General features: G+C 41.3%; 1 protein-coding gene across 1 annotated transcript in view; it reads left to right on the top strand.

Annotated features, from left to right (window-relative positions):
• Positions 1–15,970, top strand: part of UHRF1BP1 (UHRF1 binding protein 1) — an 89,055-nt gene extending 73,085 nt beyond the window's left edge. The window contains exons 15-21 of the mRNA XM_032253470.1: positions 2,776–2,972; positions 5,882–6,036; positions 6,123–6,273; positions 9,612–9,874; positions 10,341–10,449; positions 10,582–10,688; positions 11,079–15,970. Coding sequence (XP_032109361.1) covers positions 2,776–2,972; positions 5,882–6,036; positions 6,123–6,273; positions 9,612–9,874; positions 10,341–10,449; positions 10,582–10,688; positions 11,079–11,204 — 1,108 coding nt within the window. The 3' untranslated portion in view covers positions 11,205–15,970. The remainder of the gene's footprint in view (positions 1–2,775; positions 2,973–5,881; positions 6,037–6,122; positions 6,274–9,611; positions 9,875–10,340; positions 10,450–10,581; positions 10,689–11,078) is intronic.
• The last annotated feature ends 160 nt before the right edge of the window (positions 15,971–16,130 follow it).

Below are 16,130 nucleotides of genomic sequence, written 5' to 3' on the forward strand. Positions count from 1 at the left end.
AGTCTGTTTCCCATTTTTCTCAGAACCAATGCTGTATGCAGTGTCCTTATTTTTGTGAACATTAATCTTTGTGAATATTTTACATATCTAAATCTTTCCTTAGGATAAAAACCTAAAAGTGAAATTATTGGGTCAAATGCTACAAACATTTTTAAAGTTCTTGATGCATTTGCCAAACTTTCAGGTTTGTATCAGCCTGTGCTTTTTAATAGTTTCTCTCTAGATATCTGTCTCCTTTATTTATTTTTTTTGGTTGAGACAGGATCTCACTTTGTCACCCAGGCTGGAGTGCAGTGGTGTGATCTCCACTCATTTCAACCTCAGCCTCCCAGACTCAAGCAATCCTCCCACCTCAGCTTCCCATGTGGCTGGGACCTCAGGCGCATGCCACTGCACCGGCCTAATATTTATATGTTTTGTAGAGATGGGGGTCTTGCTTTGTTACCCAGGCAGATCTTGAACTCCTGAGCTCCTGCCTTGGCCTCCCAAAGGGCTAGAATTACAGGTGTGATACAGCATGTCCTGCCTCCTTACTTTTGTTATAGTCTATATTGTCAGTCCTGACTTCTCTCCCCTCCCCTGCTCTTCATTTAAAACTATCTCTGGACATCATAGCACATGGATCTCCCAGGGGTGCCTTGAAACTTACATATATAAAATAGAATTCCAGCTGGGCATGGTGGCTCATGCCTGTAATCCCAGCACTTTGGGAAGCCGAAGTGGGTGGATCACCTGAGGTAAGAAGTTCGAGACCAGCTTGGCCAACATGGCAAAACCCTGTCTCTACTAAAAATACAAAAATTATCCAGGCGTGGTGGTGGGTACCTGTAATCCTAGCTACTTGGGAGGCTGAGGCAGGAGAATCGCTTGAACCCTGGAAGCAGAAGTTGCAGGGAGCCATGATTGTGCCATTGCACTCTAGCCTGGGCTACAAGAGCAAAGCACCATCTCAAAAGAAAACCCAAAGAAACAGAATTCCTTATTCCTCCCCAGATCAGCTATTTTCTTCATTTGATAGTAACATTCTTCTACTCATTCATGCTCTTCATTTTAGCTCTTTGCCTTGTACACTTGTTTGTCATGTTTTGACCTTAATTCCTAGATCAGTGGTTCTCAAATTTGAGTGTGCATCAGAATACTCTAGAGGGTTTGTTAAAACATAGTTTGCTGAGCCCTACTCCTAGACTTCTTCATTCATGGATTGAGATGGGGCCTGAAAATTTGCATGTCTAACACATTCCTCATTGATTCTGATGGATGCTCCTGCCAGAACCACACTTTGAGAACACTGCTCTTGGGACTCTCACATCAGTTGTCCCTGTCTGTTCCCACACATAGACTTTTTAGTATATAAAAAGTATAGTTGATTTCTATATTGGGGGTATTTAATTATGATTTTTATTTCACTACTACAAAACCTTCACACTTTTTCCTTATATCCCCTGAATTTAGTTTTAACTTCTAATATGGCCTAATCAATTATTATGATACATCCATATAGCACTTTACAGTTTTCAAAGCATTTTAATAATTTTTTCTTCAAGGTTTTCTATAATTTGGCTGCCATTCTTGTGGCAAAGTGAAAAAGCACTTAGTGGGAAGTTAGGAGACTTGAGTCTTTTATTTTTGAGACAGAGTCTCACCGTGTCACCCAGGCTAGAGTGCAGTGGTGCAATCTCAGCTCACTGCAGCTCGACCTTCCAGGCTAAGGTGATCTCCTCACCTCAGCCTCCAGTAGCCGGCACTATAGGCATTCACCACCATGCCTGGCTAATCTTTGTATTTTTTGTAGAGACAGGGTTTTGCCATTTCACCCATGCTGGTCTCGAACTCCTGGAGTCAAGCCTGTCTCGGCCTTCCAAAGTGCTGGGATTATAGGCATGAGTCACCATGCCCAGCCTGAGTTTTTCTTAATTCTACCTTTAACTGTGACCTTGGGACAGTTTCTTCATCTGTAAAATGGGAGGGTAATATTAAAAGATCCTTAAAGATTTCTTTTCACTGTATTAATGCCTTTTTAACTTTATCTTCCATTGCTCTCCCTGACAAACCTATACTTCAGCTAGGCAGAGCTATTGCACTTACCAGTCTCTTTTTGTTTCTGGTTCTATGCCTTTGTTTATGCTATTTCTTGCCTATAGAATACCTTCTTCTCTCTTTCACAGTCCTTCAAGGACCACCTCAGATGTTATCTCCTACCACAAAGCCTTGACCCTCTTCTCCTCCTTTTTCCTCTTTGATATTGTCTAGCCTTTGGTTTGTGCCTCTGTCCCTTTGTTATGGCATATGTAACTTACTCCCATTAAATGTTATGTACAGATAAACTTTTCTAACAGATTATAAATTCTTTGAGAACTGGGGATGTGTTACTCATCAGTGTATCCATCCCCCACTCCTGCCCAGTGCATAGTATGATGCCTTGGATCAGAAGCTACTCAATACTTATGGAATGAATGCAGGTGACTTCAGGTGCCATTCATCAGCACCAGAGCAGTAGGTAGCTGGTCTCTTCTGTATCTGGGGTGACCTTGAATAACCTTGACATTTAATGTTGATATGAGAGAGCTGTCTGTGCAGTTAGAGATGTTGAAATAGAAAGATTCAGAAAGGCCAGTGATTGAAAAATGACTTCATCTCTATATATCCAGTAATATGTAATGTCAAAGGTGTATGTTCCCAATAACTGTCTGAGCTGAAAGGAATGGGTATTGTAAGTGGATGGGAACAAACATGTCTCCAAAGCCACATTTGTGGTTTTTGTTTTTTTTTAAACAGGGAGCCCATGGCCAAGACAGATGAGGGGGTGGCAGCCCCAGTGAGTGGAGGTGCTGCGCGACTCCGATTTTTCTCCATGAAGAGGACTGTATCTCAGCAGTCATTTGATGGGGTCTCATTGGATAGCAGTGGCCCTGAAGACCGGATTTCAGTGGACAGTGATGGCAGTGATAGCTTTGTGATGCTCTTGGAGTCTGGTATGTGGGAGCAGAGCCAGGCAAAGTTGCAGAAGTCCAGAAAGTCTCTCTCTGCTGCCTGTGTCAGACTGGCAGGGTTAAAGAGAAGCCAAGATATGATAATATAGACATTTTCTTAACCAAGACAAAAAAGAGAGAAAGAAATTCTAATGGATTCTTGGGTTTGGTGCCATGTTTTCTAGGTTATTGGTTAATAACTGACTTCTTATCACAGAAAGAGATTCAAACCAAAAGAGAGAATACAGCCTTATAGATAAGTCAGGATTATCATGGTTGGTATCAGTGGTGTAAGGTGTGTTTGTAGTCTTTTTTTTTTGTTTTTGTTTTTTGCCTATGTTGTCATTGGAAAATAGGAGCTTTTTATCTGTCAATAAAATGAGAAACTTTTAGGAATTAATCACCTCTGTAAGTTACACTGGTTCTTTCAGTTTATTGAAATAGAAACTTATGATCCCTTAAGAGTATCTAGGCTGGGCACAGTGACTCACACCTGTAATCCCAGCACTTTGGGAGGCCACGGCAGGTGGAACTTGAGGTCAGGAGTTAGCAACCAGCCTGGCAAAACCCCATCTCTACTAAAAATACATAAGCTATCTGGGCATGGCGGCAGGTGCTTGTAACCCCAGCTATTTGAGAGACTGAGGTAGGAGAATTGCTTGAACCCGGGAGACAGAGGTTACAGTGATCGGAGATCATGCCCCTACACTCCAGCCTGGGCGACAGGGCGTGACTCTGTCTCCAAAAAAAAAAAAAGGAAGGAAAGAATATATTGTTTATTTATTTATTTTTAATACTGACAAATTATAATTTTATCTATTTATGTGGTATTAATACAAAGTGATGCTATGATATATATACAAACACACACAATGGGATTTTTGAACCAAACTCACGTATATGTCACCTTAAATACTTATTTAGCATAGTGTCCATCCTCCAGATTCATCTATGTTATCACAAATGACAGATTTCCCTCTCATAAGGCTATATAGTATTCCATTGTATATTTGTACCACATTTTCTTTGTCCGTTCATTGGCTGATGAATACATAAGTTGATCCCATAACTTGGCTATTGTGAACAATGTTGTAGTAAACACAGGAGTGGAGATAGTTCTTTGATATACTTTTCTTCATATCTCTTGGATATATATCCCAAAGTGGATATGGTAAGTCTATTTTTAGCTTTGAGGACCCTTCATACTGTTTTCCATAATACCCATATTAATTTACATTTCCACCAACAGTGTTCTAGGGTTTCCTTTTCCCTGTGTCCTTGCCAACACTTTGTTATCTTTAATCTTTTTGAGAATAGCCATTCTGACAGGAGTGGGGTAATATCTCATTGTGGTTTTAATTTAAGAGAATGCACTGTTTCTTAAGCTGGGTGATGTGTACCATGTTTGTTATTATTTTGAATTTATTAGGGAAGATTTCATGTCTAGGTATGAAAGTAGACAATCAAATAATGAACCCTCATAAACCTATTACCTAGCTTTGAAATTAAGAACTTATGGCAGGCCCAGTGCAGTGGCTCATGCCTGTAATCCCAGCATTTTGGGAGGCTGAGGTGGGCAGATCACTCGAGGTCAGGAGTTTGATACTAGCCTGGCCAACATGGTGAAACCCTGTCCCTACTCAAAATACAAAATTAGCCAGGCATAGGCGCATGTGCCTATAATCCCAGCTATTTGGAAGGCTGAGGTGGGAGAATTGCTTGAACCCAGGAGGTGGAGGTTGTAGTGAGCCGAGATCGTGCCATTGCACTCCAGCCTGGGTGACAGAGCGAGACTCCACCTCAAAAAAAAAAAAAAAAAAAAAAAGAAAAGACTTCATGCCATTTTTGTCTCATATACACTATTGCCTACTTTCCTTCATCCCATGTTATTTTGAAGTAAATCTCAAACATATCCTTTTATGCATAAATATTTTCAGTTATGCAATACCAGAAAATACAGACTTTTTTCAAGTTGTGGTAAAATACATATGAAGTTTGCCATTCTAATCATTTTTAAATGGATAGTTCGGTGGCATTAAGTACATTCTCATTGTTGTACAGTCATTACTATTATCTTTTTCCAGGATGTTTTCATCAGTAACTCTTTATTTCCCCTCCCCCAAGTCCCTGGCAACCATGATTCTACTTTCTTTCTATAAATTTGACTACTTTCGTGTACTTCATATAAGTGGAATCATACAGTGGTTGTCCTTTTATAACTGGCTTATTCCACTTAGTATAATATCCAATAAGATTATAATATTCTAATAAGATTCTTTTATTTTGTAGCATATGTCAGAATTTCCTTTTTTTTTTTTTTTTGAGTCAGAGTCTCGCTCTGTTGCCCAGGCTGGAGTGCAGTGGCATGATCTCGGCTCACTGCAACCTCCACCTCCTGGGTTCAGTTCTCCTGCCTTAGTCTCCCAAGTAGCTGGGATTACAGGCGCACGCCACCACGTCCAGCTAATTTTTTGTATTTTTAATAGAGGCGGGGTTTCACCGTGTTAGCCAGGATGGTCTTGATCTCCTGACCTTGTGATCCGCCTGCCTTGGCCTCCCAAAGTGATGGGATTACAGGTGTGAGTCACCAGCGCCCAGCCAGTATCCTTCCTTTTTAAGGCTGAATAGCGTTCTATTATATTTATGTGTCAAATTGCTTATCCTTGCATCCATGGAAGGGTGCTTGGGTTGCTTCTGTTTACAGACTTTTAAAAATGGGACCAGATGTCATTATTACACTTTAAAAAATTAACAATTCGTTAATTTCATCAGATAGCTAGTTAGTCCTCAAATTTCTAGTTGTCTCATGAATGCCATAAATATTTTGTTTTTACAGTTGTCATTGTTTGTAGAGGTTGGATTTGAACAGAATATTTTGACTTTTGTACTCGTTTGCCCTCTTTCTCATGCAGAGTCTGGTCCAGAATCTGTTCCACCAGGATCTCTTTCAAATGTCTCAGATAATGCTGGTGTTCAAGGGAGCCCTCTTGTGAATAATTGTGGCCAGGGGTCACCAGCAGCTAACAGTTCAGTTTCACCCAGTGGAGAAGACCTCGTCTTTTACCCGGTCAGCTGCTCTACTTTATTCTCTGCAGAGGGTAGGCTCTGGGCTGGGAACTTGGGACTTAAAACTAAGAGAATCTCCTTTGACAGGTCTCAGTTCTGGTCCTGAAGGTGAATGAGGTGTCTTTTGGGATTGAGGTACGTGGTGAGGACCTGACTGTGGCCCTGCAATCAGAGGAACTGACCCTCCAGCAGCTGGGCACCGTGGGACTCTGGCAGTTCCTGCATGGACAGTGTCCAGGTAAGGATGGTGGTCATTCTACGACAGACTGTAGGACTGTCTATGTCTAGGACAGCTGTAGATTAACTTGCACTTGTCACTGTGCTCTAAGGGCAGCCACTCTACTAGTGCCAAGTTTTCTCCAGCAGCCATTAGGGAGAGGAAAACCTCCACTGAAGCCTTTTTTGCAAGGGGCCTCCCAGAGCTCTTTCTTGGCTTTACATTCACTGTGCTCGTCTCCGTCTTCATTTCCAGGTACTCCTGAACATGAGGACAGTGTCCACTTCATTTATGTGTCTCTTAATATAAAACTATCTGATCAGGGAACTTCTGTCATTCAGATTCAGTCCTTTGATGTGAGTTATCATTTATAAAAGATGATAGGAAAAATCATATTTATTTAAAAATTATACTTTATTTAAAAATTATTGGCCAGGCATGGTGGCTCATGTCTGTAATCTCAGTACTTTAGGATGCCGAGGCAGAGGGATCACCTGAGGTCAGGAGTTCGAGACCAGCCTGGCCAACATGGTGAAACCCCATCTCTACTAAAGATAGAAAAATTAGCTGGCCATGGTGGTGTGCGCCTGTAATCCCAGCTACTTGGGAGGCTGAGGCAGGAGAATCGCTTGAACCCAGGAGCCTGGGCATGGTGGTTTATGCCTGTAATCCCAGTATGTTGGAAAGCTGAGGTGGGAAACTAGCCTGAGCAACATAGCAAGACCTCATCTCTACAAAAAATACAGACCGGGTGTGGCGGCTCACGGCTGTAATATTAATGCTTTGGGAGGCCAAGGAGGGTGGATCACTTGAGGTCAGGAATTTGAAACCAGCCTGGCCAACATGGTAAAACCCCATCTCTACTAAAATACAAAAAAATTAGCTGGGCGTGGTGGTGTATACCTATAGTCCTAGCTGCTTGGGAGGTTGAGGTAGGTGAATTACTTGAGTCTAGGAGTTTGAGACTACAGTGAGCTATAATTGCGCCATTGCACTCTAGCCTGGGCAAGAGTGAGAACCTGTCTCTTAAAATTAAAATATTGAGTAGATACTGAAGAATACTTATAAACTATATGTAAGACATAAAATAATAACAATACAATGAACCCATTTACCCACTACCTAGTTCGTTTTATTGTTTTTAAATATTTTTTTGAGACACAGTCTTGCTGTGCTGCCCAGTTTGGAGTGCAGTGACATGAACCCTCCTGGGTTCAAGCAGTTCTTCTGCCTCGCCCTCCCATGTAGCTGGGAATACAGGCATGCACCACCACACCTGGCTAATTTTTGTATTTTTAATAGAGTCTGGGTTTCATCATGTTGACCAGGCTGGTCTCAAACTCCTGGCCTCAAGCGATCCTCCTGCCTCAGCCTCCCAAAGTGCTGGAATTACAGCCCTAAGCCACCATGCCCGGCCCCACCACCTAGTTTGATAAATAGAACAGTACCATTACCTTTGAAGTCTCTGGGAATCTCTCTCTTGAACCTCCTTGTGTCCCTCACCCATCAAAGATAATCACTATCCTCAATTTGTATTCATCTTTATCTTGCTTTACTTTATAATTTGTACACTGTTTATATTGTATTATTTAGCTTTTTTCACATTTTTCTAAATGGAATCATAGATTGTACCATTTTTATGATTTGCTTCTTTCAAGTAACGTGATATTCTTTAAATTCTTCTAGGTTGTTGAGTTAGCTATAAGTCATTCATTTTTCATTACTATATAATGTTATTGTATACATACACCACTTTTTTTTTTTTTTTTTTTTGAGACAGTCTCCCTATGTTGCCCAGGCCGGAGTACAGTGGCATGATCTCGGCTCACTGTAACCTCTGCCTCCTGGATTCAGGCAATTCTCCTGCCTCAGCCTCCCAAGTAGCTGGGATTACAGGTGCTCACCACCACACCCAACTAATTTTTGTATTTTTAGTAGAGATGGGATTTCACCATGTTGGCCAAGCTGGTCTCAAACTCCTCACCTCAAGTGATCCACCAGCCTTGGCCTCCGAAAATGCTGGGATTATAGGCATCTCACGTGGCCAATACACCACTTTTTCCTTTTTGTTTTGTCTGGCTTTTTTGAGGGGGAGACAGAGTCTTATTCTGTCACCCAGGCTGGGGTGCAGCGGCTGTCTCCGCATCCTGGGTTCAAGTGATTCTTGTGCCTCAGCCTCCCCAGTAACTGGGACTACAGGCACCCACCAATACACCTGGCTAATTTTTTTTTGTATTTTTAGACAGGGTTTCACCATGTTGCCCAGGCTGGTCTTGAACTCCTGACCTCAAGTGATGCACCCACTTTGGCCTCCCAAAGAGTTAAGATTATAGGCATGAGCCACTGTACGCAGCACTTTTTGCTTTTTGAAAACAGCTTTATCAAGATATAATTTGCATAGCGTAAAATTCACCCATTTGAAGTGTACAATTTTAGAATTTTGTAACCGCATGTTCTTCACATGTACCCCAAAACCTAAAATGCAATAAAATAAATAAATGGGGAAAAAAAAAAGTAAACCACTTAGAAGACCCCCCCAAAAAAAAAAAGAATTTTGTAACCATCACCACAAATCAATTTTAGAACATTTTCATGTATCCCTTGTACTCATTATCCTATTTACTTTATTCTATTCTGGACTTCTGGACAGACTTTAGGTTGTTTCTAGTTGTTGTTGTTGTTTTTCTGTTTCAACATCTATGCTACATAGACATCCTTGTACATGTGTCTTGGAATATATGTTTGAGAGTTTCCCCAGGGTTATATTTCTGACAATATAATTTCTAGATCATTAGGGTAGGCATAAGTTCACCTTTACTAGATAACACCAAATTGTTTACCAAATGTTTGCACCAATTTGCAGTTCCATAAATGTGGAATTTGTTCCACAAGATCCTTGGCTACACCTGAGATTGTTCTGTTTGGAGTTTTGGAGAAGTTAGCATAGGTCCTGCTTTGCTTTATGAGTGACAGATGAGAAGACCAAGACTTAGAGAAAGGAGGAGACATTCAAATTTATTAGAGTTTGGAGTCCTGTGCTTTAAGAGCATTTCCTTGGCCATTAGCCCACTGCCTCAGATTCATAACAAGGCAAGTCCTTAATCTGTCTTCCATCTTACAGGGCATTGTAGGAAAGAACCTAAGCCTATGGACCTGGCAATCAGACTGCCTGGGTTCAGATCCTCCTTGCTACTTACTAATTATGTAACTTTGGGCAAATGTTTCTCTGTGACTTAGTTCAGTCAGATGAGAATGATGATATTCGTTTGACTTAGGGTTGTTATGAATATTGATACATAAAGTACTTAGAAGACTCCCTGGCTGTTAATTAGTTGTCTTCCTTGTCTTTCTTCACAAAGGTACATGCTTTCAGGAATCCTCAACTTTGAAGACTGGCCACATCAGGCCAGCTGTGGGCCTTCGCTTTGAGGTGGGGCCTGGAGCAGCTGTTCATTCCCCCCTGGCCTCACAAAATGGCTTTCTACATTTGCTGCTTCGTGGCTGTGACCTGGAGCTGCTCACTTCGGTGCTCAATGGCCTGGGGCCCTTCTTGGAGGATGAGGAGATCCCAGTGGTAGTCCCCATGCAGATTGAGCTCGTGAACTCCAGCATCACCCTAAAGGTGTGAGGAACGTTTGGTTTTTGCCAAAGTAAGGGCACATTGGTTTTTGCCCTGGTCTTTGTCAAACAAGGAAGCAGTGACAGCTGTTAACCTCTTTCTTTTTCACTGTAAAATGTGGTGAGGATCAAGTGAGGAAATATTAATACATATTTGCATTCTCTGTCAGTGTTATAGTGGTATATAAATGTATGTTGCTGTCAAAAAAGCCAGGGTTCAGGTGGGGAGACCTTGTCTCTAACCCTAACCCTGTCTTTGGCATGCAGCATTACCATGTGCAAGCCATCAGGTTATCTGATCCTCAGTTTCACCATCTCTAGATGGGAGAATTTGTTACGCCTCTTATACCTTCCAAGAATGTATGGAGAAACTGGCATAAAGCTACTTTAAGCTGAATGATGGGAGCATGGGTTGCGTTAGATTGCTCTAAGCTGGTGGGGGCATCATGTGGTTTCCCTCTTTCCTACAGGATGATATCCCCCCCATCTATCCAACATCTCCAGGCCCCATCCCCATCACTCTGGCAATGGAACATGTTGTGCTAAAGAGGAGTGATGATGGTGTGTTCCACATAGGCGGTGAGTCAGGCTTGTCAGCCTGTTGGTTTCTCTGCCTTTTTTTTTTCTCCTAAAAGTGAATAGCTGACACCTAGGAACTGTTTGGGAGCTGGCAGCAGTTTTTCACTTAGAACCTTTACTTGTTTTCTCTAGCTGCTTCTCAGGACAAACCATCAGCTGAAGTACTTAAAAGTGAGAAGAGACATCCCCCAAAAGAACAAGTGTTTTTGGTGCCCACAGGAGAGGTTTTTGAACAGCAGGTGAGGACCTAACAGAAGAGTACCTGCCCATAACTCTTGGGGGCTGTAAATGCAAAGCTGGTAAAACCCGGGGTGGGAGGCAAAAAGGCTGCATGTGCTGTGTGCATGTGGGTGTTTTGGGTCCTGTCCCCTAGCAGCGATTTCTAGAAGTGCTGACTAGAGGATAAAAGTCAGGAGCTGGAGATGAATGGTTGCCAAGGACGTGCTGCACCTGCCAATGAATTCTGAAGAGGGAATCAAGCTCTTAGAAAAGATATGGTTGAGTTATCTTGATCATTGACCTAACTTGTGGATTTTTCTGCACGAACCCTTCCTCCCTGTTTCCTTTACTGGCTGTTGCTGCAAGATGATATTACCATGTTTAACTGTGAACTACTTATTGTTCCTCAGGTGAAAGAACTGCCTATCCTACAAAAAGAACTTATAGAAACTAAACAAGCATTGGCCAATGCCAACCAGGATAAAGAAAAACTTCTTCAGGAGATTAGGAAATATAACCCCTTCTTTGAGCTCTGAAACCAGTGGCTCAGCCATCTGTGCCAAGGAGAGAGGCTATCACCAGCAATAGCACCACCTATGACAGAGGGCACTGTCCAGTGCTGAATAAGTCACTACGGATGCCAGAGGGTCTGGGGAGCACTCACTTCACTTGTGTGGGTGTGCTTTCCACTAGCTGTTCTAACTTGGATGGAAGACAAGGGCAAAGCATGACTGTATCCCAGAAAACTGGGGCTTGCCCTGTGTGTGGCACAAGCATCATGTCTTGCCTGTATAAAGCCTTTTGGTCCTCTGCATATTAGGTGGGATCTTCTCAACACTGTAGGGCCATTTCACCTCATGGTTTCATGGCAGGGACATTTGCTTCCTTCACAAGTCTGTGTGAACAAGCGAAAGTACCCACCTCCTCGTCACCCACAGAGCCACCAAAGATTCCATGTCCCAGAGCTTCCCATAGCAGACCTGAAAAGTCCTTGGCCTGAGCTTCGGCCATGGTAGAGTGGAACAGGAAATAGCCCAGCAAAGCAGTGTGGGGGAAGAAGGCAGGAGAGGCACAAGAATAAGGGAGATCTGGACTCTGCCTTTTTGGGAAAAGGAACCAAACTCATATCAATTTGGCTGATAACACAATCAGATTTTTCCAGGTTAAGCTTCCTTTCTGTTATACTTTGATCATTGTGATGCTGTGGTAGAAAGTAAACAACAGTACTGGTTCAGTCATTTAATCTTTCCCTTTTATAATACAACTTTTTTGAAATTTAAATCAAGAAAAAGTTTCTGACTCTGACCTAGGTTGGTGGCATGATATGCCGGGGGTCAGTGGAGGAGCTTGCTTCTGAGCCCCCTGTTGTCCACCTGGAGTCCTGCTTGTCTTCCTCACCTGTGCTGAGTGGCTCTTCTATCTTCCTGGAGTCCCTGGCACATCTGCTTTCCCAGCTCTGTGACTTTACCATTTCTCTCCTCAGCACTTGGTGGTTTGGGAACTGAAAATGTTTTAAACTTTTACATAAACAGCTCAACCTGTTGCCTCTCACTTCCCTCCATCACTGTGGCTTTTCAAAATCATGTATTTTTGACTCAAGTGAAAAAAACAAAAATCCTTCAACCCAGCTAGGTTTTGCCCCTGCCCTATAAAAGAGCTATTTCCCTCTTTCTTTCCTTTGAATTCTTCTCCAACACTATCCCTTCATTCATACTGCCCTGTGATACACTTGAAGCTGTGTTGATTGGACATAAGTTCATCAGCTCACTTACCTTTACTTGGCAAGATGGTAAAATAGTAATTTAGTGATGTTACTAAAGTCTTGACCATACATGACTTATTGAAGGAAAGGTGAAAAGGTTTTTTTTAATGGGAAATTATGCTTGACTTGCATACTCTAGGTTGATGAGGATAAAAAGAAACATGTAATTGCAGTGGTGTTTATAACTAATTGATCACAACCAATCATAGATTTCTTTGTTCCTTCTCCACTCTCAATGCTTCACTTGACTAGGAAAAAAAAATGTATTCACCAAGGAACAGGACTTAATTTGCTCAGACTTTTAAAGGACTTTTGTTAAGTTTCTTTACTAAGGCAAATTTTGAAGCAGCAGTTACTATGGGATGGTGGGAATTTTTCATGCTTTAGAAATAGAGACTTAGGAACAAAGAAACATCCTTCTGGAGAAAATGCTAATAGGAAGTTACCTAAGGCTTGATGCTTGGTTCAACCTTATTTAAAATTTTTATAAATAACCCAAAAGTAGGATTTTACAATGAAATCAAATGTCACTACTTCCAGGCAGTGAAAGGTAGACTAGAAGAGGTTTAAAAAACAAAACCAGAGAAAGGTTACAATAAGCAGTGCTGAGAATACTCAGAAATCTGACAGGTGAGGTTCAACATAGTATAAGGAAATGTGTTTATGGAAGAATTACCAGTTGATATACCTGAACGCTATTAGAACTCGGGAAAGAAACCGAAGCATTGCTGAGGGGAGGAGAGACCAATGTGCTGCTATGGCTACAAGCCTAATTGCCCTGTGGGCATCATCAGGAAGAACTTTTGGAGACAACAGAGAACAGTGGTTTATACAAAATCGTGGATATGTCTTGATCAAACTATCTATGTTTCTACTGACCTTATTTACAAGAAATATGATGGAGGAAAGGTTAAGAGAACAGCAAAAATTATCAGGGGGTGGAGGTATATCCATATGAGGACACATCTTTAAAATATAAACGCTATCCTGCAAAGATGAAAGCCGAGGGGAGTTAGATCAAATATCCAATCAAGAGCAAGGACCCAGTCCTGTACTACTGGCTGTAGGGGTCTATCTCATAGCCTTAGATAAAGAAAGCACCTCTCATAGCAAATCAGAAATGTAAGGAGCTCATTGTCTAAGAAGTGATGGCAGCAGAAACTATACATGGTGCAGGTGTATGAGGAATCCTTGCGTGACGGCCTTCTACAAGGATTATAGAAAAGTAGGGCTACTTAGTAATACACAACTGAGAGGGCAACTGTGTCCCTTGACAAACTACTCCTTAGTGCCTCTTTCAAAGGCAGAGTGTTGATCTGAATGGATCACTGGTCTTAAGTATGGAATCTCTAATGTTCTTGAAGGGGGAGGAGGGAGATCTGGTAGCTGGAAAATATATTTATTCAACCTTATGCTCATCTGAATTGGTTAAGAATCATATTCTGATTCGCTTCTCAGCCCCTCCTACCCCCACCTACCATATCCCTCTGGCGTCCCTCCATGCAAAGAAAATGTCTAATAGGCATTTCTTGATATACCTTTACCTACACTTGTGCTTGTAGGGTGACAGTAAAAACATATCCATTAAGTACCAAGGCTAACCTCTTAATGGCTGGAGCTCGGTTAGGTCTCTGGGCTCTCTGAAGGAGTCTAGAGCTCTTGTCTATGTGACAAATGGAGCCTTAGAATTTCTGGCTTTCCTCATGTGGCAGCTTTGGCCATTGTGTCTTGAAATCCTCCCTCAGGAAATGTGATAGGGGTTATCCTATGGGATTTTAGTAAAAATCAACTTGCCTAATTTCATATTCCTGTTCATAATGAAGAAATGTGAATTAGTGGTAGTCCTCAGGATAAGTGTAAAGGAAAATACGCAAGGGAAAAGTAGTAATGTCAGCCCTTTTGGGCTGCTTATGATTTCTGCCTTAGAGCTGCAAGACTTGGAACAAGAAATAACAATACCTCAAGAAAATGTCTGGAGAGATAGCACCACTATCCCTCAAAGACTTCAGCGACTGAACATTACCATTTCAGCTGTGAAGCATCTACAACTATGTATTATCCATGATTGTCTACATTTCCTGTTTACATGTATGTGCTGGGAATATGCTTTAGTGTGTATGGACTAGAGTTTAAATCCTCTCTTTAACTGGGCTGCCCAGATGGCTATCAATCGCAAATTCTGTTTTCAACTCACTGGAATAATTAACCTAGTTTCCCTGATATAAAACAGGTGGGTTCTATTCACATGATGTCTGCTTTTTACCATCTGTTTCATCTAACCTTCATTTTGCCATGGGCCTCAACCTTTATGTCCCCTTTTTATGGTTCTGAAAGGAATGGCTCCCATATATGGAATATACAAGGGATAAACACCACCCCTCACATACCCTGTAACTTAAACGCTTCCATTTAACTCACTTAGATTACTTTTCCCTTAGTGGTAAACGGGTTGGGGGATGGGCAGTAGTGGAAAGAAGGTAGTTTTAAGTATTGCCATAGTAATATGGGAACTTTTTATTCTAAACCTTTACCCTAGTTTTTTCTTCTCTGTCATTTATTTAAAAATTTGCCTAAACTTCTAAAATCAGAGAAAAATCATTAAAACTATGGAAACAACTGAACTTTGGTACAGAAGTTAGTTCGATGTCATCTGGTTATTTGAAAACAGTAAAAGCTGTGTCATTGCCTCATGATTAATCATAGTCATTATTAAGGCTTTCAGAGAGAATCTGGTGGAAGCGCTATCCTTTCAGAGACTAAGGCCTTTACCTAGTTGCTCCCCTACCTTCTGTCAGGAATATTCCCATGCATTTCTGGGTAGGTATAGGTAGTAGCTATTGAATGAAAATTATTTTCCCCATGGCACAAGGGGAAACACTCTTGGATAACCTTTAACAGTGAGGCTTTGCTAAGTGGCCAGACTTGGGATTTGATCTTCCTCCCTTATTATTTATTAAGTTTCGGCCTTATTCAGTATCTCTAATTGCAATAGATATAGTTCCTGCAACTGCTAAAAAAAAAAAAAAATTCTTTTAGAGCTGAGAGAGTATCTTTTTTTGTCAGTTTATTAATTTTTGGTCAAGATTTAGCCTTAGTCTTAAAGCATTTCTTTGTGGAATGCCCCACTGAAGTGTCTTCTCCATTGGCTAAGTACATGTTTAAAGCCATGGGTTTTAATGTAAGATACTAAAAGTCAGATTTGCCCACCTTCATGAGTCCAAACTGTTTCCCCCACTGAGGGTGCTAAATAGAATCTTTACTAAGACATGCTCAGGAAAGCTTCACAAGAGAACAGCTTCGGCAGAGAGGAAAAATTCTTGGGGATTGCCAATTACATACAGTAGCCTTATTACTGCTAATCACTGTCAACAAAAGGTCACTTCATTCCCCTCTATTTGAGAAAAACAATGAGAATGTATCTGATGAACTGGAATCCCGGTCAGTATTGGGAAATTTCAATGTTGCAATATCTAGTCAAACCTTGAGTGTACTGGTTCTGTGAACCACCTGTAAAAACAAATTAAATTTATTAAATCATAATGGTTGTCGTATATCTGTTGATAAGCATCTGAAATATATGGGCTTTTATATTGTTTATTCTCAGTTTTAGGGGGAGAAGATTATTACATTGTTTTTAACAGTGCTTGAAGTACTCTTTTATGAGATAAAATTTTAATGGTTTTATTAGAAAAAGGACTCA

The sequence above is a fragment of the Sapajus apella genome, unplaced genomic scaffold, assembly GCF_009761245.1.
Source record: "Sapajus apella isolate SASKATOON/1434 unplaced genomic scaffold, GSC_monkey_1.0 scaffold83, whole genome shotgun sequence".
Taxonomy (NCBI): Eukaryota; Metazoa; Chordata; class Mammalia; order Primates; family Cebidae; genus Sapajus; species Sapajus apella.